The 21,820-nt window shown below is 56.4% G+C and overlaps 2 protein-coding genes across 3 annotated transcripts in view; one reads left to right on the forward strand and one right to left on the reverse strand.

Moving 5' to 3' along the window:
- CFAP73 (cilia and flagella associated protein 73) overlaps positions 1-6,754 on the forward strand; it is an 18,604-nt gene extending 11,850 nt beyond the window's left edge. The window contains exons 6-9 of the mRNA XM_090292429.1: positions 187-387; positions 905-1,126; positions 1,391-1,549; positions 5,752-6,754. Of these exons, the coding sequence (XP_090148555.1) occupies positions 187-387; positions 905-1,126; positions 1,391-1,549; positions 5,752-5,841 (672 nt within the window). The 3' untranslated portion in view covers positions 5,842-6,754. The remainder of the gene's footprint in view (positions 1-186; positions 388-904; positions 1,127-1,390; positions 1,550-5,751) is intronic.
- On the reverse strand, positions 6,659-21,767 carry DDX54 (DEAD-box helicase 54). Of its 2 annotated transcripts, none has more exons than XM_090292422.1 (20): positions 21,586-21,767; positions 20,632-20,761; positions 19,184-19,254; positions 18,396-18,584; positions 18,235-18,284; positions 17,536-17,577; positions 17,323-17,418; positions 16,520-16,641; positions 16,366-16,427; positions 16,154-16,285; positions 14,730-14,940; positions 12,659-12,793; positions 11,801-12,031; positions 11,647-11,720; positions 10,757-10,966; positions 9,913-10,055; positions 9,678-9,791; positions 9,061-9,165; positions 8,794-8,906; positions 6,659-7,245 (listed from the first exon to the last, which is right to left on the reverse strand). In XM_090292422.1, exons 1-20 carry the CDS (start codon positions 21,757-21,759, stop codon positions 7,013-7,015), a joined length of 2,637 nt encoding a protein of 878 aa, XP_090148548.1. In that variant the 5' UTR covers positions 21,760-21,767; the 3' UTR covers positions 6,659-7,012. The 2 variants fall into 2 exon arrangements, with proteins under 2 accessions (XP_090148548.1, XP_090148547.1); XM_090292421.1 differs by having other exon boundaries at positions 6,659-7,248.
- Positions 21,768-21,820: the final 53 nt, after the last annotated feature.

A 21,820-nucleotide genomic window follows, 5' to 3' on the forward strand; every position in this document is an offset into this window, starting at 1 on the left:
GAGGAGTGAGGGTCCAAAATCAGATTCTTACTGACTTTGGCCAGCGGGCCATCTATTTGCAGCCCATGGCTCAACATGCTAAGCCCATGGTTCAACATGCTAATACTCCGGCCAGGTGGAAGCGGCGAGCGCCGCAGGCTCCCAAGTCCTGAAGGCCCTCGCCCCCTTTCCACCCCTCCTCCCCAGGATTCCGAGGCCCGGCGCAGCCGCACGTTGCGGAGGGCGGCGGAGGAGCGACGCCGAACCGACCGCCTGGAGGCTGAGGCGCTGCGGCTTCGGGCCCAGCTGGAGGCGCTGCAGCGGGAGCGCGCGCGGCTGCGGCGCCGGGTGCAGCGACTGGCGCCCTGCGCACACCTGCTGGAGCAAGTGCTGGAGCAGCTGCCCGAGGTGAGCGCCCTGCAGGAAGTTTTGGGGCTCAGGACCGCCGTGCAGCGCTGGGCGGCCCCAGGGACGACTTTGGCAGGGTGCACCCCTAGGGCGCTGATTGTATGCCAGGAATCACCACTTACTGAGCACCAACTGTATGCCAGAGACACGCTTTGTTCTTGAATTCTCCCAACGCCCAGTGAAGTGGGTCCTATTATTGTCAACCCCGTTTTAGAGATGGAGGAATCGAGCTTCAGAAAGGTAACTCTTACTTAAGGACACCCAGGCAGGTGGGAGCGGGTAGATCCAGCCACTCAATAAATATTAGTTGAATGACACAATGAATATTAATCAAAGGCAGTGAGTTTAGCGAGGCTTAACGGGTAGGGGTGGAGTAATCCCCACTTCTGGAGCAGGGGCTGTGTGGTGCCCCCATTTCACAGGTGGGCTAACTGTCGAGGCGCTGGCGCGCCACGTGGCGGTGGGGGAGGCACAGGGGCTGCGGGCCCGTTGAGTCCTTTTCCGGACCCCATCCCAGTTCCAGGAGGTCTCCGAGCTGGTGGCGCGCTTCGATGCCCTAGCCGACACGCTGGCCGAGCTGAGGCTCACCGAGCGCCAGCGGCTGGCCGAGCTGGAGGAGGCGCGCGCGCGGCTGCAGCAACTGCGGGACACCAGGCAGGACGAGCTGCTCCAGCAGGGCCGGCAGCGAGCGCAGCTGCTGGAGCGCCTGGAGGCGGCGCGGGAGCGCACGCTGCACTGGGTAGGACGCAGCGGGCCCGGGGACCCCAGCCTCCCACCACCGGGACAGAGTGCCAGGGCTGATAAGAACAGATGGGCGATGCTTACTCCAGAGGGACAGCAGCACTAATGCGCAGGTTTCTGGCATCAAAAAGCGCTTTAGGGCACAGGAGGCCAGTCCTACCCGTACCTGCCCTCCTCTCTTGGAGAGCGCCCCGGTTGGGAATGAAGCCCCGCCCTCCCCGGCCATCTCACCTTAACCGGGAAAGGGCGGGGCGTTCCCCAGGAATCCACCTGGGCTCAGATCCAGAACACAGCCGCTGAGAAGACCCTGCTCCTGGGACGCACTAGGATGTCAGCGCTCAACCTGTTCCAGTTAGTGTGCCAGCATCAGAGGCAGCCACCTGCCCTGGACGTCGAGGACACCGAAGGGCAGCTGGAGCAGGTGAGGGCCCCTACTGTCACCTCCAGCCCCCAAATCTTGGGAACATCATGGTGCCTGGATTCCCACCTCTCTGGGTTAAGCATGACCCACTGCCATCAGAGGCCATGCTCCTAGCACCACAGATGTGGGCTCGATGGCTGCTTAGGTCCCCTGGGTTGGTCTTGGATCTGACAGTCATCTGCTACGTGGCCAGAAGGAAGTCGTGCTGCTCTGGGCCTCAGTGTCCTCGCTGATGCGGGGTGTACATTGATGCCAAGTCCTTCTTTTGTCCCAGCATCAAACAGCACAGACAAGTGACATCAATAAGAAACCAGGTCAAGACTCACTTAAAAAAAAATTCTTTTATTTATTTTTAGAGAGAGGGGAAGGGAGGGAGAAAGAGAGGGAGAGAAACATAGGTGTGAGAGAGAAACATCAATCAGTTGCCCCTCATATGTGCTAGAATGCACCCCGACTGGGGACTGAATCTGCAACCCAGGCGTGTGCCCTGATGGGGAATCGAACAGGTGACCTTGCGCTTTGCAGGAGGGTGCTCAACCAAGCCACACTGCTCAGGGCCAGATTTACTTTCTCTCTTTTTTTTTCTTCAATTGATTATGCTATTACAGTTGTCCCAATTTTCCCCCCTTTTGTCCCCCTCCACCCAGCACCCTGTACTCCCTCTGGCAATGCCTCCTCCTTTGTTCATGTTTGCTCATGCATGTAAGTTCTTTGGCAACTCCATTTCCTATACTTGCTCTTAAATCCCCTGCCTATTCTGTAACTACCAATTTGTACTTCTTAATCCCTGCACCTTTTCCCCCATTCCCCCAGACCCCCTGCCTCACTGGCCACTGCCCCAATGTTCTCCATATCTGTGATTCTGTTTCTGTTTTAATTGTTTTCTTAGTTTGTTTTTAGATTCAGTTGTTGATAGTTATGTTCATAGTTTTGATCTTCTTTTTCTTAAATTAGTCCCTTTGACATTTCATATAATAATGGCTTGGTGATGATGAACTCCTTTAGTTTTACCTTGTCTGGGAAGCACTTTATCTGCCCTTCCATTCTAAATGATAGCTTTGCTGGATAGAGTAATCTTGGCTTCAGGTCCCTGCTTTTCATTACTTTAAATACTTCTTTCCAGCCCCTTCTAGCCTACTTTCTTTTCAGAAATCAGCTGACAGTCTTATGGGAACTCCTTTGTAGGTACCTCTCTTTTTTTCTCTTGCTGCTTTTAAGATTCTCTCTTTATCTTTAACATTTTAATTATGATGTGTGTTGGTGTGGTCCTCTTTGGGTCCAACTTGTTTGGAACTCCCTGTGCTTCTAGGATTTGTGTGTCTATTTCCCTTACCAAGTTAGGGAAGTTTTCTTTTATTATTTTTTCAAATAGGTTTCCAATTTCTTGCTCTTCCTCTTCTCCGTCTGGCACCCCTATGATGGGAATGTTGTAATGTTTTAGGTTTTCCCAGAGGCTCCTTACACTACCCTTGATTTTTTTTTTTGGTTACTTTTTTCTTCTTACTGTACTGACTGGATGTCGTTTTCTTCCTTATGTTTCAAATCATTGATTTGATTCTTGGCTTTATTCACTCCGCTGTTGATTCCCTGTAAATTGTTCTTTATTTCAGTTAGTATATCCTTCATTTCAGCCTGTGTCTTTTTTATGCTGTTGAAGTACCCAGAGTTCCTTGAGCATCCTTATAACCAGTGCATTGAACTCTGCATCTGAAAGAATGCTTATCCCCATTTTGTTGAGTTCTTTTTCTGGAGTTTAGTTCTGTTCTTTCGTTTGGGCCATGTTTCTTTGTCTCCTCATTTTGGCAGCTTCCCTGTGTTTGTTTCTGTGTATTAGGTAGAGCTGCTTCGACTCTGTGTCTTGGTAGCGTGGCCTCATGTAGCAGGTGTCCTGTAGGGTCCAGTGGCACAGCCTCCCGTCACCCATGCTGGGTACTCAAGGTGCTCTGTCCATGTGGGCTGAGTACTCACTGTTGGCAGGTCAATGGGAGGGATTTACCCAGGCCAGGCAGCTGGTAGGACTGGCTGTGACCCCTGGCCAGCAACCACATCCCTCTGTGGCTTGTGGAGGTGGTTGGGTGATGCTCTGACGTGGTCTGTAACTGTCTACTGGTTGCACTGGCTCTTGGGTTTCCCAGGTGATGCAGGCCAAGGTCAGCCTCCGCCTGTGTTCTGTCTGGGGCCGTTGGTGTAAACTGTAAGGCAATCTGCAGATGGCTGCTGCTAGTGTTGGGCCTGGGGTCGCTCATCAGGAGAGAGGGGCTGGGCTCAGCTGTTGCTTGTTTGAGCAGATTTAGGAGGGTCTGAAGCCTGCGCCTAGCCCCGCCCTCCATTTGGAAAAGCCACTGTTACCAGAGTGGGAGGGTTGCTTGGTGGGCCTGTAAATTGGATGGGGGCGGGCCCTTAGGTAATTGCCAGGGCGGGGCTTACCAGGGGAGCCCCGTTGATGGAGGTTCAGATAGGGAGCTGCTGCACCGTGGCTCTGTGTGGAGAAGGACTCAGACAAGATACAATGGCAGAGGAAGCTGTCCCCAGCTCTCGCCTTGATGCCAGACACTTCAGTTCCTCCCCGTACGCCACTGGTGCCCTTCATTCAAGCTGCTGCCCTTCAAGCTGCTGCCCCGGTGCCGGAGCTCAGAGGGAGGGAGTCTGAGTAAGTCCCCGTGCAGTGCAAGGCCCTTTAAGAGGAGAAGCCTGAGAATCGGTTTCTTCCCCGCACCCAACCCCCACTGGCGTTTACAGCCAGAAGTTATGGAGACTTGTCTTCCTGGCACTGGAACCCTGCATGGGTTTGGGACTAGCTGGTTCCGCATCTCTGGTTCTGCACCCCCGTGTCCCTCCTGCCCGTCTGGATGGATGTGGTTTCTTTAATTCCTTAGTGTCAGACTTCATGCAGCTCGATTTCCTGATGGTTCTGAGTGATGGGGGTTCTATATTTTCATTGCAGTTTTGCTGTGGTTGTGCGAGGAGGTGAGCCTTGTCTACCTAGGCCTCCATCTTCCAGACTCGCTCTTAATTGATCCCTGACCCTCTTGCTCCTCACACAGGCAGGGCTGGCTCACCTGGAGGGCGAGCACGGGCTGTGCAGTGGCCTTTCTGAACAGTGGTGTCACCTGTGTTGCTGTGGACCAACTACACTCAGTTTCTCTAGTCATTCAGGCTTGCAAGGCTTCTAGCCAAAGCAGGGGGTCTCTGACTTCAGACACTTATGTTTCTGGGGGTTCCCATAGCATGATCCCCTTGAGAAGTGGGGGACACAAAGGGAGGCACCCACCTCTTCCCCCACCCATCCCATTCCTGCCCTGCACCTGATGGCCAGAATCCCAACCAAAGGGCAAGAACGGGGTCCCTGGAGCCCCCCTGGGCCGCGTTCTGAGTTGGGTAGATTTGCATGGACCACTACTCTCCCAAGTGGGGCTCGGGTCCCGAGGTATACACCCACATGACACTAGGAGGGACGGGCTTGGTGTGCAGTACCAGCAGACGCCGGTCCCTTCTCAGCCAATGCCCTGATCCCAACATGGAGAAGGGGCTCCACGGGGGAGACTAGGTTTCCACCCCCGAATGGCGCCCTGGTCTCTAGGCGTGGGACCCACCCTGTCGGCAACACCAGCCGGCCGAATTCAGTAACACGGTTTCGTTTTGATTGTAGTTATTTTCCAGTTACCCCTACTGATGCCAGGGGCAACAAACGCTTTCCCGTTTTGGGTGGGGATGGTGTTTCCTTCTCAGCTGTGTGTTTCAGTGCCATGTGAAGGGACAGCCCAAGGGACAGTTCGCCTCGTGTTCTGGTTCTTGGCAGTGGATCCGGGGGTGCTCATTAAGTTCCTATCAGTTAAGTTAATTAAGACATAATAAAGGAGGGCCGCCCATGGAGTAGATGAGAGTAAGTCATACGTCAATGAATATGACTGATCCAATTTAAGGGGAAAAAAATGAATTGATGTGAGTGAAAATAGAATCATAATATAAGTGATAGCCAGCCAGCAACCTGAGGGCAGCTGCTAAGGGATCGTCTGGGTGGTCGCCTGAGGCTTTAAAAGCCCGGAACACTTCAGGCCAGGTCGCTGCCCCGGGACCACCAACACTGTTGTCTTGTAAGAAGGGTCTCTACCCTGACCCCCGCCTCTCAGCATCCCATGTATTGGGGGTAGGTATGGACACTCAGGGGCTGGGATGTGACTGGCTGTGTTGGGGACCCCCAGGTGAAGCTGTTCATCCTGGACCTCTCTGCTATGCTGGCCAGCCTTCCTCAGGCCCAGCCTGGGGCCCCGGCCCCGGCCCCAGCCCCATAGCCTGACCCAGGTGAGCAATGGAGGAGGGGACCCCCCTGAGGGACCTCTTCACCTGGAGGCAAGGAGCTCATTTGCTGCAGGGTGGGGGCTGAGTGGCTCTCACCTTGAAGATGGGAGGGTCAGGTCCACTCAGATTGCAGTGGGACATGAGGGGCACATAGCAAGCACTCGGAACACATGGGCGACGTGGGAGCACTCACCCCACATCTACCACCCGGTCCAGGGCCAGGTCCTTTCTCCAGGGAGGTCGGGGGCATTAAACAAGCAGGTATTGTCAGGTACTTGCAGTGGGGTCTGGTAAACTCTAGATGCGTTTGTTAGTCAAGTGAAATCAACGGGACCAGCAAGAGAGTCTCCAGGGCAGATACCCATCCACAGAACACCTGCTCACAAAGGCTCCTCCACGTGCACTGGTGCTCGGTAACCAAGGGCTTGATCATCCAGCTGCTGAGGCTGCCCTTGACCTTCCCAGGACCCCACAGGGGCTGAGGAGCACAGGCCTTGGAGCAGGACAGAGGCCAGGACCCATTCTGACCTCTGGGTGTGTGGTGGGGCAACGTTAACCCCTCCACAGCTGCGAGGCTGGCCCGGTGGGAGGAAGGGGGCTGACTGCCGGCTTTGGGGCTCTCCCACCTCAGGCAACTGACTCATCCTCTGAGCCTCATTTTCCTCATCTGCAAAATGGGGACACCAACAGAACCCACCCTGAGGGGATCCCTTGGGGGATCTCGCGAGACCTGCCCCTGCGCTCTCGTCACCCGGCCCGCTGGCTGGGATTTTAGTGTCTGGGTCTATACCATCCAACTCCTCCAGCGGCCTGCAACCAATAAAGGTTTATTTCATTAAAAGTACATCACTGGGCCATAAGCAGTCACGGCTCCGACCCGTGTGGCCACCACCTCTGAACCCAGGACCCAAGAAAGCAGCAGGAGCCGAGTTGCCAATTCAGGTCTTGGCCCGCCAGGCCTCGCTGGCGAACTCCTGTGCGCCCCTCGAGGCCTTGCGCCAACGTCCTCGTCTCAGACAGAGGCAGCGGCTGCACCTCCGCGGCCAGGGCAGCGCTCCTCTTCATGGACGACGGTTCCTGCAGGGAACTCCCGGGCGTGCAGCCCTGGCGCGCAGTGGTACGCAAGGAGCATCTGCTGATGTCCGCACTTGGGCTGGGCCGTCTTTACATCCTCTTCCTCATCTTGCCCTTCTTGGAGCGGGCGCCCCTGCCGAAGGCGCCCCGCTGCAGCTCCTGGGCGTGACGCCGGTTGCGGGTGGAGAGCTGCTTGAGGCCCCCGCGCTGCAGGAAGCGCATCTTCTGGGCTTTGCGCCTTTGCTTCAGGATCTGCTGCTTGGTCTTGAGCTCTGAGCGCGCATGGCCTCCCGGGGCACCTGCGGTGCGGGACTGGGGGGCACCTGCTGGGACGGGGACCAGAGAGCTCTGCCTTTGTGTCGACTTCCAATGTCTCCTCCTCCCAGAAGCCTCCAGACTGCTCCCCTGCCCCACATTCCCATTCTGCATTCATTGCTGTGGCCCAGCCTCTGGCACATAGTAGGTGCTTAATAAAACTTACGTAGTCTGCTATACTGGTCAATAGCATGGAACCTCAAGCCAGAACTGCCAGGGTTCAAACCCTAGCTGTGAACTCTTAGACCACAGGCCAGTCATGTAACTGTTCTGTGCCTCGGTTCCCCTCTGTGAATGATGAGTAACAGCACCTACCTCACAGGTTAATGCGTGAGAGAGTTAATATGCGTACAGGGCTCAGAACAAGGCCTAGCCCAGAGTAAGGGCCTCCGAGGCATGACGACTGTGATTATAAATACTTCAGACCACCCCTGCCTCCAGGGACTGCATGCTCTAGGCTTGTTAGATGAAAGGCTGTAGCATAACTTTCTTAGGCAGGAGAGAAATCAGAGGCCAGAGAGGGGAAGGGACTGTCCAAGGTCACAGAGCAGAAGGGCAGTAGCAGAGGTCCGCGTCCTGCCAGGTCTCTGCGGCATCCCTGGCTCCCCTCTAAGCCCTGCGGCCCCCTCCTCCCCCGCCCGGCTCTTCCCTACCCACAGTGACCTTTGCAGGGCTCCCAGACAGACAATTATTAGGGCGGCCCCAGATGTCTCCACTGGGGCCAGGGTGGGTGACAAGGACCCGTCACCTCCCGTGAGGACAAAGCATGGAAAGAATAGCTGCTTTCCCCAGAGCCAGAGGCTACCCTCACCCCCCAGGCCCAGCAAGCCCCTGGCAGCAGGTGCTCCAGCCCAGGTGAAACCAGGCGCTGAGGAGTGAGGGTGAGAGGGCCCGGGGAGGAGGAGCACAGAGACAGACAGACAGACAGACAGACACAAACACAGACATGCCACGGGAGACGAAGCCCGGGAGGTGGGTGTGTGCGCGCAGGCCTGCAGACGTGTAGAGAACAGACGCAACGCAAGAGGCAGATGGAGAGATACAGAGAGAGAGACAACGGAGAAAGAGAGGAAGAGACAGAACCCAAGGAGGACGAAGGCCACCTGAGAGCCCAGGACATAGCCCCGAGCTCCCCTCTCCCCATGAGAGGCCCGGGTGGGAGGCGGCAGGCAGCTGGGTAACCCAGGGCCAGTCACTGCCCTCGTGACCCACCTGGGCATCCTCACCTGTAAGATGAGGCTCTCAGTCTCCCCGCCCCGGTCATGTGTGGCGAGTACAAGTGGGAGCTCTGCCAGCAAGCTGGGGGTGCGCAGCAGCGGGGGGACGGGACAGGCCCTAACCCCTTCCCTCAGAGCACAACAAAGCCCTGAGGGGCAGACCGAGGTCCTGGTGTGCTGGGCAGCCAGCCGTGCTGTGGCCATTAAACTCTGGCTCGGGCAGGGGTCCAAATCCCCTTTGCCTGCCACCAGCTGAGGGGCCCAGGTGGGATCAGAGGACCAAGTTCCCAGAAGACCAAATGTACCACGTGCCAATCTGTGTTTTGAGGTACATCCTACCTTGGCCTCGGCCCCGCTTCCAACCTCTTCGCTCTGGGCCTCGCCGGCCCGATGCCCCTTCTTCCTCAGAGTCGCGGTCGTCAATTTTCTGTTTCTGCTTCCACTTCTTATAGCTGGGAAGCCATGTTAAGGAGGTTGCTTGTGGGATCCTGAAGCCTTTGAAACCCCTGGGCTGGAAGAAGGTCCCCCTACATGGAACTTATAGGTGTGTGGCCCTGCCCCCAATAGCTGTGGCCAGAAGCCACTTAGCGCCACCGCTCAGGATACATGTCCTGCTTGTAGGAGCTGCTGATGTAGCGGCCACTCTCTGTCTTGATCTTCTTCTTGTCCTCCTGTCCTGACTGCCCCACAAACCGCTTCTTCTTCCGGTCCCTGCAGGAGAAAGTTGTGAGGGCTGCCGTGGACAGAGGGGGCCTGGGGTGGCCTGCTCCCTCCTCTGACCCTCTCACGGGGGTGTTATAGGTCCCAGAAAAGCCGCGTGACCACACCTAGCATGCAGTAGGTGCTCAATAAAGGCTTGCCCCAGCCCTTCCTCACCTTCCCTCGGTAGCCCAGGGCTCAAAGGCAGTGAGGGTGTCATCATGAACTGGGGGGCCTGGGTCAGGAACAGGGTTCCCAGCCCCCACTCTGCCACCTCTCAGCTCTGAATGAGGGTGGGGTGGGGTTCACCATCCCTACTGTGTGTGCTCACGTGGAGACAGGACGGGAAGGGGGCCACAGACCATAATTCCTGCTGTGCAGGACCAGCGAGGGCGCAGGGTGGCATAGTCCCTGCTCTAGGGGTCAAAGGGGAGTCAGAACAGGCAGGGGGTCACATGCCAGCTGGGTGGGACCACCTGGCAGATAGGTGGGCATGGGAGGGCTGTGCCGGTGAGTCCACTTACCACTTGAGCTGCTGCTGGCCCCTTGTCAGGTTCTGGGCCTCATCCCCCATCAAGTCCAGGACAGCGCCAGCCACCTGCTGCTCAAAGGTGCCCCCATCCCCAGCAACACTCAGGCTACAGGAAGAAAGTGGGGAGACACAACAGGGTTGATGGGGGACCCACCTACCACACACACACAGGCACACACACATATATACCCGCCCCTTCTCCCCCCACCCCCCCGCCAGCCACGCACCCCCGTTCGCTGTCGAAGTCCTTGGGCCGATAGGGGACGTAGAAATCCCGGTCCCGCTGCCGGGCCTCCTCCCTCCGCCTCTTGGCTCTACAGTCAGGTCCTGGCTGCTGCCGCTTCCGGCCCACAACCTCTGTGAAGACGTCCTGGCAGACCCAGGCCCAGTCACACCTGTAGCCCCTGGGAGCCCACCTGCCCCCCCAGCACCAGTCCAGTTCAGTGGTGCCATTTAGACCCTCCATGTCCTCCTCTGCATGTGCAGCACAACCCTGCCTCCAGCACCAGCAGGGTCAGAAAAGGTTGAGGTGGGGGGGGGGCGGGGTGCCAGGGAGGGACTCACTTTCCAGTCCTAACTTGGTCCCCCAGGCTGTGTGACCAAGGCAGGGCCCTGGCCCTCTCTGGGCCTGGCCTTGCTCTGTGTGTTAGGGACTAGTCCAGGGTTTTCAACTGTTATGCCTTGGCTACTGAACCCCTATCCAAACCAAATGTAAGGGAGGTCGGTGAGCAGGCCCAGGACCTGCCCACCAGGTGAGTGGGGCACCTCTGCAGTCCCCTGTCCTGCCTCTGACGCAGCCTGCATCATGCCCTCATGCTGCCAAGAGCCCCTGCTCTGCCCCTTCCCGCCACACCAGACCAGACGAGCACCGCGCACCCATCCTACAGACGGGGAGGCTGAGATCTGAGTCGCTGGTTCCCACGAGTGTCAGAAAGGGGACTGGAATCGCCGAGCCCATCCCCAGTGATGGCTCAGAGCCCTGGGGACAACTTCATGGCTGCTGAGACTTGACCCCACCCCTTCCCCCCCAAACCCAGGCGCAGACTCCAGGTCCCCAGGTGGTGCCTGTACCTCCGCACTGTCTCCTGCCTCCTCCTCTTCAGGGTGCTCCTCCTTCGGTGCTGAGCAGCTTGGGGCTGGGCGGGCCAGGCCCTCCTGCCGCTCCTGCCGCTCCTGCCGCCCCTGCTGGAAGCTGGCAATGGCCTTGGTGTCCTTCTGCCGCTTGGCACGCATCACCTGGCTACTGAGGTCCCGGCTGGAGGCGTTGATTTCAAAAATGGTCTGTGGAGGTGACACCGAGTCCTTCACGCACTGGCGTCTCCTCCCCAACTCCATGCTCACCATCCTTGTGGGTACACTCTGCAATTCCTCCCCAAGTACCTTCAGTCCTACCAGGAATACTCTCGTTATCAGTGTTTCGCAATTAGTAAGGGAGGCCCAGAGAGGGCAAGTAAGCTGCCCAGGGTCACACAGCTGGGGTGAGCCAGAGCTGGCATTTCGGCCCAGGTCTAACTGGCTATGAAACCAGCACTCTTAACCATGACACTCCAGCTCCTTTCCCCCGATGCTGGCTGGCTGGCAGGTGTGCCCCTGCTTTCGTACACACCTGCCCTAGGGACAGGATCGGGAATTCCGTGGGAGGCAAAGGAGGTAAACGGCAATGGAAAGCCAGCTCCTCGGGCTCTAACAGGCCTGAGGCATGTCACTCCCTCTGTGAGCCTCAGTCTGTCCATCTGTAAGTGGGAGGAAATGGCTGCCACATGAGGGACGTGCTGTGGACCAGCAGGGAAGGTCCCAGTGAAAGGGGCATCTCTAGAGATGTCGACAGAGTCAGAGACACCAATTAAGATGCTGCAAGCTCAGATGGAAATCCCTGCTGCGGTCCCGCTGGGACTCAGGGGCTCAATCTGAGTCCCGGCACCGTGTGGCCCCCGTGTGGCCCCCGCCCGGCCCTCGCTCACCGCCCGCGAGCGGTACTTCTTGATGTTGTCCACCAGCCTCAGCCGCTGCAGCTCCTCCTCCTCGAACCGGGAGCCTGGTGCAGGGGAGGGGGTGTGAGGCCGGGGCCCGGCTCTGCAGGGCTGTCCGCCGCCCCTGCCCTGCACGGGGACTCACTGAACAGGGGGTGCAGGCCCAGCTCCGCGAGGTCCAGCCTCTTGGCCCGCTTGATGGACTCCGGGGAGGGCGCCGGCCGTGAGCGCACGTACTGCTGCTGAGCGTTGTCCGCCACGCGGCACAAGCCCCGCAGCTCCAGCGACGCCTCCAGGGTGCTCCGCAGGCTGCCGTCCTCGTCGTCCACCACGCTCTGCGGCACCCGGCCCAGCACGCCGTCCACGCCGACCGCACCTGCCGCCCCCACGGGGCCCGGTCAGAGGCCTGCAGCCGGCGCCCCCTGCCCGCCCCACGCTGGCCGCCGAGTGACAGAATTATCCCCATGGCTGCTGACATGTACTCCGTGGCGAGGCCTACAATGGCCGCATCAGTACTAAACATGTACAGACTTTTTTTCTTGTCATTATTCTCTAAACAATATTTTATATAAGGGAACTCGGAGCATCTGCAGATTTTGCTGTCCAAGGGAGTCCTAGAACTAATCCACCTTGGATACGGAAGGAAGACTGTATAGGAATTTTCCCTTTGGGGTCAAATCCAGCCCCACCCCTACCAAAGCCAGGACAGCTTTGCCCCTCGCCCACATCAAGAACACCACGGAGGCCCTGGCTGGCATGGCTCAGTGGACTGAGCACCAGCCTGTGAACCAAGGGGTCACTGGTTTGATTCCCAGTCAGGGCATATGCCTGGGTTGTGGGCCGGGTCTCCAGTTGGGGGCACATGAGAGGCAATGACACATTGATGTTTATCTCCCTCTCTTTCTCCCTTCCTCTCCCTCTCTCTCTAAAAATAAATAAAATCTTTAAAAAAAAAAAAAAGAACACCACGGAGGATCTCAGCCCCATCCCTGCCTCCACTCACCTGAGGGCTCCTCGTGGGGGCGGGCGAGGGAGAGGGCACGGCCCAGGAACAGGTGCAGGTCCAGCAGGTAGGGGACCTCATCTGGGGCCACCAAGGAGTAGGCTGTGCCACTTCGGCCGGCCCGGGCCACACGACCTGCAGGAGGCGGAGGCCAAGCTTCAGCAAAGGAAGAATCTCCAGAGGCCCAGCAGGACTCCCTCCTGCCCACCCCTAAGGGTGCAAACCGGGCCCAGGCCATACCTCGCTGAGCTGGGGTCGCGCCCTACAAAAGGGGAAGGGGCACCAAAGGGTGCAAGACCGCAGGAGCCGACACGGCCCCGGAAGTTAGCAGAAATAAACAAGCACTGCTCGCAGTCAGAGGACAGGGAACTTAACTGGCTGGAGGCCATATGGCGGGGATCCTACAGCAGAGGACAGGGACTGGCCAGTGGGCCCAGAGGCCAGATCCCCCAACAGCCTGTTTGTGTAAATGATGTTTTCCTGGCACACGGTCATTTACGTACCGCCTGTGGCTGCTGTCATGCTCTAAGGGCCAAGTTCAGAGACTATGTGGCCCCAAAGCCTACAGTGTTTACCCTCCGGCCTCTACAGAAACAAGTTGCTGACCCGTCACAGACGGACAGTTACCGGTGAATGAAAATCTGCATGATGGACCAGATGCGAGAAAAAGGGTACAGACAAGAACGTCCAGTGTGATGCTAGGTTTGCATGGAGTAACCTCGGGCATAGCAGGACATTTTGGCTTATCTCTGCAGCTTGCAAAACCAGTGTCACCACGTTCGGGAGATTTATTTGGGGTGGTCTGATTTACACTGCCGGTCGTGGGGTACATGAGAAATCCCCCTGGTGGGGTTCTGCGGTCCCTTCAAGGAACGCACGGAGCCAGCTCTTCCCAGAGCAGTGGGAACTGGGGCACAGTAAGCTGCCAACCAACAGGGACCCCAGAACCAGGAGGAGGCCTCCCCTGTGCCCTGACTGGAGGTTGAACCACTTCTCCCGGGGTCCCCGTGGGCAGCTGGAATTGCCTTCCTCAGTGATGTCTAATCGTATGCAGAACAACCCAAAGGACCCCGCCCACCACCTTCTTCTATCACACACATTCCACTACCCATATTTATAAATGCAATTATGAATTAAAAGAAGGCAGAGAGTAGAATGGTGGGTGCCAGGGGCTGGGGAGAGAGAAGCAGGGGTTAGTGTTTGGTGGGTAGTTCCAGTTTGGGAGGACGCCAAAGGTTTGGAGCTGGACGGTAGTGACGGCTGTACAGCCATGTGACCATCCTTACTGCCACTGAAGTGCCACCTAATGATGGTTCCAATGGTAATTGTATGTTATGTGTCTTCTACCACAATTGAAAAAAGGAAGGTGGCAGGGGCAAAAGACACACCGAAGTGACAGCCGTGTCATCAGAGAGGCAATGATAGTGAAGAGGGGGTTCCAATCCCAGCCACCCCACTTTGCCACCTGATTTGAGACCCGGCCAGTGAACAACCTCCTGGTCTCGGGTTCCTCACCTGCAAAGCGGATCTCATGCTGCCGGACCCATTACACAGGGTTGCTGGGAACACAAAAGGAGCTACTACAATAAAGTGCTGGACAGGGCTGGCAACCGTCACCGTCACCACTGCCTTGCTTCCTTTTCCAATATGCCTACCAAGTGTGTGTCTTACTTTTATAACTGAAAAATTATATGTAGTGTTTTCGCCTGGGAGGGCTGAGGGGAAGGTGAGGTCTAACACGCTCACTCGACAAAGCAGGGAGTTGGGAGATCCTGTCTGCGGGGATGGCGCAGGAGGCAGAGGGGCCAGTGTGTTATTTAAAGGTGCAGGGGTTCCCAGGAGAGGAGCTATGGGACAGTTTTATTGAGAAGACTTCAGGGAGGAGGGGGCTGCAGGGCCATGTCACCAAGTACCATGACAGGAAAGAGAAAGAAGCCCAGGACTGGGGAATCCAGAAAGCGAGAATCACCTCCTTAGAATTGCAAGGCTGCCCGGCAGAATCTTGACACCTTGCCTCCCCAGATCCTACTTCCTAGGACCTGCACCTGCAGCACCCCCGCTGGCTCCTTACCCACACGGTGCAGGAAGAGCTTGCCCTTGGCCGGGAAGCTGTAGTTGATGACGTTGTCTAGCAGCGGGATGTCTAGGCCCCGGGCTGCCAGGTCGGTTACGATGAGGGTGGAGCACTTGCCGTGGGTGAACTTGGCGAGGTTGATCTTGCGGGCCGTCTGGTCCAGGGCGCTGTAGATGTGGGCGCAGCTCATCCGCTGGGTCGTCAGCAGCTGCTCACAGCCAAGACGGAATGGAAGGAGAGGCGTGAGAAGACTTGTAGGAGAGAGAGGAGTCCAGGCCACGGTGGGGACACTGTGACTTGGTGGTAGGCTTCACCCTAATTCTACCACTAACAAGCTGCATGACCTTGACCTTGGGCAAGTTACCTAATGTCTCTGTGCCTTCATTTTGCTCACCTGTGGAATGGGGAGAACAGCTCCTTCTCTGTACCTTTGTTATAAGGATTCAATGAGTTAATACATATACAGTGCTGAGAACATGGCCCGGAACGTAGGAAGCACCGTGAAAGTGTTAACTGCTTTTTGAAAATTACTATTTTGGTCTCATTCATCAGTGAGCCAGCAGCTGCACACAAGGAGGAAGCACCGTTAAATGTATAACAAGTAAGTGAAACCCAGTGAACTGTGTCCTTAGACAACAGACCTCAGGCGTGGCGGACCAGGGAAGAGGCCCCAGCAGCCTTTGGGGCCTGGGGACCCCCACACTTTGATACAGCTGAGTGTCACGGGTGTACACATAAGGAAAAACTCATCAATCTCTAAACATCAGTAAGTTAAAAAAATTTTTTTAAAGGCTCTGCTCAGGCAGCTCAGTTTGGTTAGAGCGTCATCCCAATAAGCCAAGGTTGTAGGTTCGATCCCCAGTCAGGGCACATATAAGAATCAACCAATGAACGCATAAATAAGTCAAAAAACCAATTGATGTTTCTCTCTCTCTCCTTTCCTCTCTCTAAAAAGCAATAAATAACAAATAAAAATAAAATAAAACTCATCAAGGTCATCATGTAAGATCAAGGCACTTTATGTAGCTTAATGCATGCAGGGCACACCTCATTTTTAAAAAGCAGAACACATGAGACACTGAAAATCTATAGAATAATGATAGAACGACTGGGAAATACTTCAAAAAAACCCGAAGAGGGGAGTAATAGATGAATCAAGACTGGCCATGAGTTGATAACTGAGTACCTGGGGGTTCATTATGCTATTTTCTAACTGTATCATGCGTTTAAAATTTTTATGATAAAAAGTTTAAAAAAAAAAAGAAGTACCAAACCCCGGCCAAGCCCATGTCCCGCTCTGGTGCTTCCCTCTGGTGGCTGGACATGGAACTGCAGCTCAAGCCAAGGAAGGGCGGGTTCCCAGGAGATGGGTCCCAGGAGACGGGTCCCCGCGGGTGTGTCTCCCCGCCAGGCCCTCTCACCTCACTGAGGTACTCGGCGTGGTGCTTTGTGGCCACAAACACCACCGTCTGGTCCTGGGGCCGCGCCACAGTGCGCAGCAGGTAAAGGAGCACAGCGGCCTTGGTGTCCTCCCGCACGAGGAAGAAGGAGGTCTGCAGGCAGAGGGGTCGTGTGGGTGCGGCTCTCGGGGCCCGGGACAGGGACCAGGACAGGGGCACAGGCACGGCCTCACCTTGAGCTGCTCGTTGAGCTTGGCGTCCACATCCAGCCGAATGAGTACGGGCTCTGTGAGGCCTGCGGGGGGCGCAGAGGAGGGGAGGGGGTTGAGTCACGGAAGGACGCGGTCCCCAGGCTCCCAGGCCCCGGCCGCACCCGAGCCCACTCACCTGCCCGGGCAAACTCCACCAGCATTTTTGGCAGCGTGGCGGAGAACAGGACTGTCTGGTGGCCCCCGGGGAGGCGGCTGATGATCTCCTGAAGCTGTTCTGCAAACCCCATCTCAAAGAGCCTGGGACGGCGGAGGGCAGAGCGGCAGACGGGGTCAGGAGAGGGGCTTCTGCTCCAGGGAGTGCCAAACCTCGGTCCTCCTCGCCCGCCACACTTCCTCCCACGCGGACTGGGGTTTGCCTCACGTTTCCTGAACTCAGCTCGCTTTTTCCCTATTTGACAACTTCATCCTAAGCAATAATGACCTTGAAATCTTGGGTCTGATCTGTGCTGTTTCCTACGAATTCATATTGAAATAAACGGCGGCAGCCCCTGCTCTGTCAGGCACCGTCCTGAGTACATTACAAATAGCAGCTTCGGAGTCCTCACGGCACCCTGGGAGGCACATGGCTAGCTTATCCCCACTCTGGAGTTGAGGCCACCCAGGCCCCCAAGACCCTCCGTGAGTCGCTCAAGTTCACAGAGCTGGGATTTGATCCCCCCGAGTGCTCAACTTTGTGCTGCTTTTTCTTTGAAATCATGTGTTTGCTTTATTCTTCTTCTCGATATTCCCAAAAATAATACAAAGAAGAACTGTGGGCCCCGGGAGCCCCTCTGCTCTGGGGAACCCTGCGGTGTGTGGCCCACACCTGGAGAAACACCGCTCTGACCCCGGGACACAGGTCTTTTCTGGCAAAGCCCTTCCTCCCAGGCAGCCTCAGGGCCAGCCGGGACACCACGTGGGGCGGGCCTGCAGCCTCACCTGTCAGCCTCATCAAATACCACGTACTCCACACTCTGCAGCTTCAGGTTCATCTCCACAGCCACGTGCATCAGGCGCCCAGGGGTCGCAATGATTCTGGAAGGTGTGTGCGGGCCAGGTCACCCAGGGCCACCAGCAGAACCCTCCTCTCGCTCCCCAGCCGCTGGCCATCTGGGAAGGGACCCCAGAGCATTATCCCCAATCCGAACTCACATGTCAGGGTTTTCATGCAGGGCTGAGAACTGGTCTTCCATTCTAGGGAGAAGAGGTGATGTCATCTTGATAGAACGGGTCTCCGTCTAGTCCCTCCCGCTTCCCATACCAAATGCCCAGGTGAGTGCCACTCCCTGACCCCAGACTTGCAGCTGGGGAGAGGCTTCTGGTGACACCCTGGGTAAAGGCACTGCCCTGACGAGAGATACAAGTTCAAATTTACAAAAGGACTGATACAACAAGGAGTTCCCCAAAGAGAGGGGTTCCGCCTCAGAACCCACCGCAGGCTCTCAGATACCAGCACGCTGTGGCCCCACAGCGCCACCTAGCAACTAACCCTGGAACTGCCGGCTGCACCTGTTCCCTGGGTCTCCCTGTCCTTATGCTTAAACCTTTTGAGCACACACATCCCTAACTTTAGTTGTCCTCTGACGCACCCTCGGGACACCTGTAGGAGCCAGAATTCTGGCCAGGCCTCGCCCAGGGCAGCACTGCTCACAATCATGAACTATAGAGATAATTAATTACAATGTAGACAAAAGAGCACAGGACAGCAAAACACTCTGAACTGAGAGCGAGTGGTGAGTGATTTGAGAATAAGGCTCCTTCACTGATGCCCTGGAGGCAGCGGGTGGGCTTGCACGGGGATGGGGGCACAGGGGTGTGGGTGGCCATGGCCGGGGGCAAGGGGGCTCTTACTTGTCCCCGCCCAGGATCAGGGCAGTCTTGAGGCCGGTGAACTTGCCCAGCTGTGGGGACAGAAAGATTGACAGAGGGTGAGGGGGGTGACTCATTCCACTCAGGCCTCCCCACTGGTCCCAGCTCAGCCTGCTGCGCCCCACGCCCAAGCCTTGACACACCTCCTTGGTGAACTTCATGGTCTGCAAGGCCAGCTCTCGGGTGGGCGAAAGAACGAGGGCACGGGCTCCAGTCTGAGCACTGCGGGTCTTGAGCCGCTCGAACATGGGGATAAGGAAGCAGGCTGTCTTGCCACTGCCTGTCCGGGCCATGGCCACCACGTCTCTGCCATCCAGGATCAACGGGATCGTCTGCAGAGGAATGAGTTGGGGTGGAGGGGAGGGGGGGTGTCAGCTCTTGCACCCAGACACCACGTGATCCAGAGCGTCAAGTTCCCGAAGAGTGGATGACCTAGGGGATCTCACTGAATAGGAAGGGGCCTGTCACCCAGCTCTGATCCCATTCTTGCCAAAGCTTGTTTGCACACCTCTGAGGACAAGCAGCTCACCACACCCAAATCTTTCTACTGTTGAACATCAGCCTTCAGCTTAAACCAGACCCTACCTCCCTGACCACTCTTCCTCCTCGGGGCCCCAAAGGAATGTTTCCCTCTCGGCTAAACGTCTGAGGACATCAATCACAAGCCCCAGGAGATAACAGGGTGCCCGCACGCTTCCGGCGCAGGGGCTCGCAGTGAACAGCCTTAAACGGCAAAGAGGCCCAGAGTCCAGTCTCTTCTCTGCTGGGCCCAACTTTCCCCACCTGTGAAACAGGCAAGCTGGTGGGGTTTCAGAATAAGAGGGACAATAGATGTGACGGCCGGGTCAAGGGGTGTCTACCAGGAGGCTGAGAGAAGGGCCAAGTCGCTCATCTCCTCCGCCCAACCGCACCAGCCCTCCCTGCCGCGTACCTTCCTCTGGATGGGCGTCGGCACCTTGTAGCCCTTCTTCATGATGCCTTTGAACACCGGGTAGCTCAAGCCTGGGAAAGAACGGGAGCGACTGGGGGTCAGGCACCACACTTCAGAATACCACCCAGGGGCAAATGACTCTCACATCGTCCAATACATAGCAAGAAAGAGAGAAAAGCGATAGAGCGAAACCGAAAGATTGACACTCATGAGACAAATCTACAGATTATGGGATATGAGCCTTACGTGAATTATGATGTGAACACACTCTTAATGCCATGAGACAACTGGAGATCTGTATGATGATGGGGGCCTTGGATGACACTGAGCACTGTTGGCTTCAGCTATGTGCGGTCCTGCCTCTCTCGGAGGTAAGCAGGAAGTATGGAGGGACACAAGGAGGGGATGTCTGGGGCTCGCTTCCAAATCCTCCAGGATGTTGGGGACAAGAGAGTGTCACATGGCTAAAATAAGACTGAGAATAGTTGAAGCTAGTGATGGGTAGGTGGAGACTCACTGGGTTCTGATTTTTACTTATATATTTGAAATGTATAACTAGAAGAAAAGGGTGTTACGTGACAAGGGCCCATGACACATGCAGGCATGGGTGTTGACAAATGAGACACATGCTACTATAAGGGGGAGGAGGTGGCCTTTGGAGACAACACGTGACTTGGTCTTGTGCAGATGGGAGGACAGCGGGAGGCCTGAGACAGGAAAGCTGCATGGTGTTACTGTAGCTGCTTTTTGGTCAATTATCTGCAAAAACAGCTACATGGAAATGTTTGCATTTGCTTTTTTTCTTTGATGATTCGTGTTGTTCATCCAAGTCTCTATTAGAGTGTCTGTCTTTTTCTTACTGATTTGTGAAAACTCTTTGCATATTAGGGAGAGTTATCCTTTGTCTATCCCACAGGTTTCAAATATGCTCCTGATGTAGCATTTATTTTAACTTAATTTACAGTGGTTTTTGGCATACACACAGCTAATCGAAAAGAGTCAAACAGTGCTTGGGTCTCACTTAGAAAGGCCTTCTTTTCCTTCCTGAGATTATAAAAATGTTTATACTAGTGAGTATTTACATTTTTGCTCCAGATACTACCGATTTGTAAACAGCAAGAAAGTAAGTTCAACTTCATTTCCATCCAGCCGGGTATCCTAACCCCCCCAACTACTGCACCTTCTCCCCTCTGTTCTGAAATGCTGTCATCAGGCAGTAACTCCCCAAATGCCTGTTCCTGTACCAGCATTGCCAGTGTCCCGCTCCCACTGTTCCCCCGTGGTGTCAGTCCCATCGCCCCCACAAGTAGGCCTTACAGGCTTTGAGACTGTGTCTGCCGCCTCAGTCTACCCAACATCGACCACAGTGCTGGGCCCAGAGCAGAACTCAGAGGTCGTATGACCCCCTGCTGCTCCTCCTCCCACAACTGGGTGCCCGATTCACCCACCCATGGACTGGAAGCCTCCCGACTTCTTCTTCCTCTTGTTCTGGGCCCGCACCATCTCCCGCGTGTCCGGCTCCACGTCCGAAGTGCATTCCGAGGTGGGGAAGGTGGGCAGGGGTCTGCCAGGCCCCAGCTGGGAGGGAGGAACAGAGAGACAGCATCACTCCGGAACCTTAGACCCCCGGGGGCAGGGAGGGGGTCTGTCCTGTTGTCAGTCTGCACACCATTCCAGCTGATGGCGCTCCTGCCAGATCACATGATTTCTCTGCTACAGGGGTCTCCTTTGGGCCAGGACAGGGCAGAGGCAGAGGGGGCTCTGCCGACAGACTGCCTGTGTTTCAATTCCAACTCTATCACGTACCAGCTGGGAGACATCACGCAAGAGACTTAACCTTCCCTGAGTCTGTGTTTGCACATCTGGGAAACCGATGACGAGAGCATATGCTTCAAAGGGTGTGTGAAGACTAAACGGGTAAGCGTGAAGCTCAGAACAGTGCCCAGTACGGAGCCTGGAACACAATAAGCTGTCAAGAAACCCAAGAGTAATTGCTACTTAGTTTCTCAGAGTTTTGGAAGCATCACTGTCCCGAGCTACGGGGTCCGGACTCCCCTAATTCAACCTTTCGATAATCCCCTAAATTCTCAAAGTCAGATATTCAGCACCCGCACTTTTCATTGGACCAATAAGAACTAGACCCGCCCCCTGAGTAAGAGGTAGCCAATGAGGAGCGCTCAACCAAACGTCGGCCAGGAAGAGCCGCAGGCCCCAGCTCCTGGAACTCAGTGGCTCGGGCCGTCAGGACCGTGGGCAAGATGGGCCCCGAGACACGTGCTCACAGCGGCGATCGCTCCCCACCCTCGGTACTGCCCGCTCCGCAGCTGGGGAAACTGAGGCCGCGGGGATCGCACGGAGCCGGGCGTCGGGCGCCAACTGGTGTCCCAGCGCCACGCTCCTACCTTCTGAGCCCGGGTGTCGTCTTCCGCCTGGATCTCAAACTCGCCGTCCTCCGAATCGCTGCTGAGGGCCTGGGAGGCCGCGCCCCGGCGCCTCCGAAACCCCTTCTTTTTCCTCCGCTGGGCCATGGCAGCTCCGGCCCGCGGCCAGTCCGCCGAGCGCTTTCCGACAGCCATGCGGACAGGGGGACGGGAAAACGGGAAGGGGCGGGGCGCGTGAGGACGTACCACGGCGCGG

The sequence above is a fragment of the Furipterus horrens genome, unplaced genomic scaffold (assembly GCF_987537825.1).
Source record: "Furipterus horrens unplaced genomic scaffold, mFurHor1.1.pri manual_scaffold_11, whole genome shotgun sequence".
In the NCBI taxonomy this organism is placed as follows: Eukaryota; Metazoa; Chordata; class Mammalia; order Chiroptera; family Furipteridae; genus Furipterus; species Furipterus horrens.

Coding starts and splice junctions, on each gene's coding strand:
- DDX54 (XM_090292421.1), bottom strand. CDS start 21,759: ATGGCTGTCGGAAAGCGCTCGGCGGACTGGCCGCGGGCCGGAGCTGCC. Junction 17,419..17,535: donor CTGCATGAAAACCCTGACAT/GTGAGTTCGGAT, acceptor CACACCTTCCAG/AATCATTGCGACCCCTGGGC. Junction 10,967..11,646: donor AGAAGTACCGCTCGCGGGCG/GTGAGCGAGGGC, acceptor TCACCTCCACAG/ACCATTTTTGAAATCAACGC.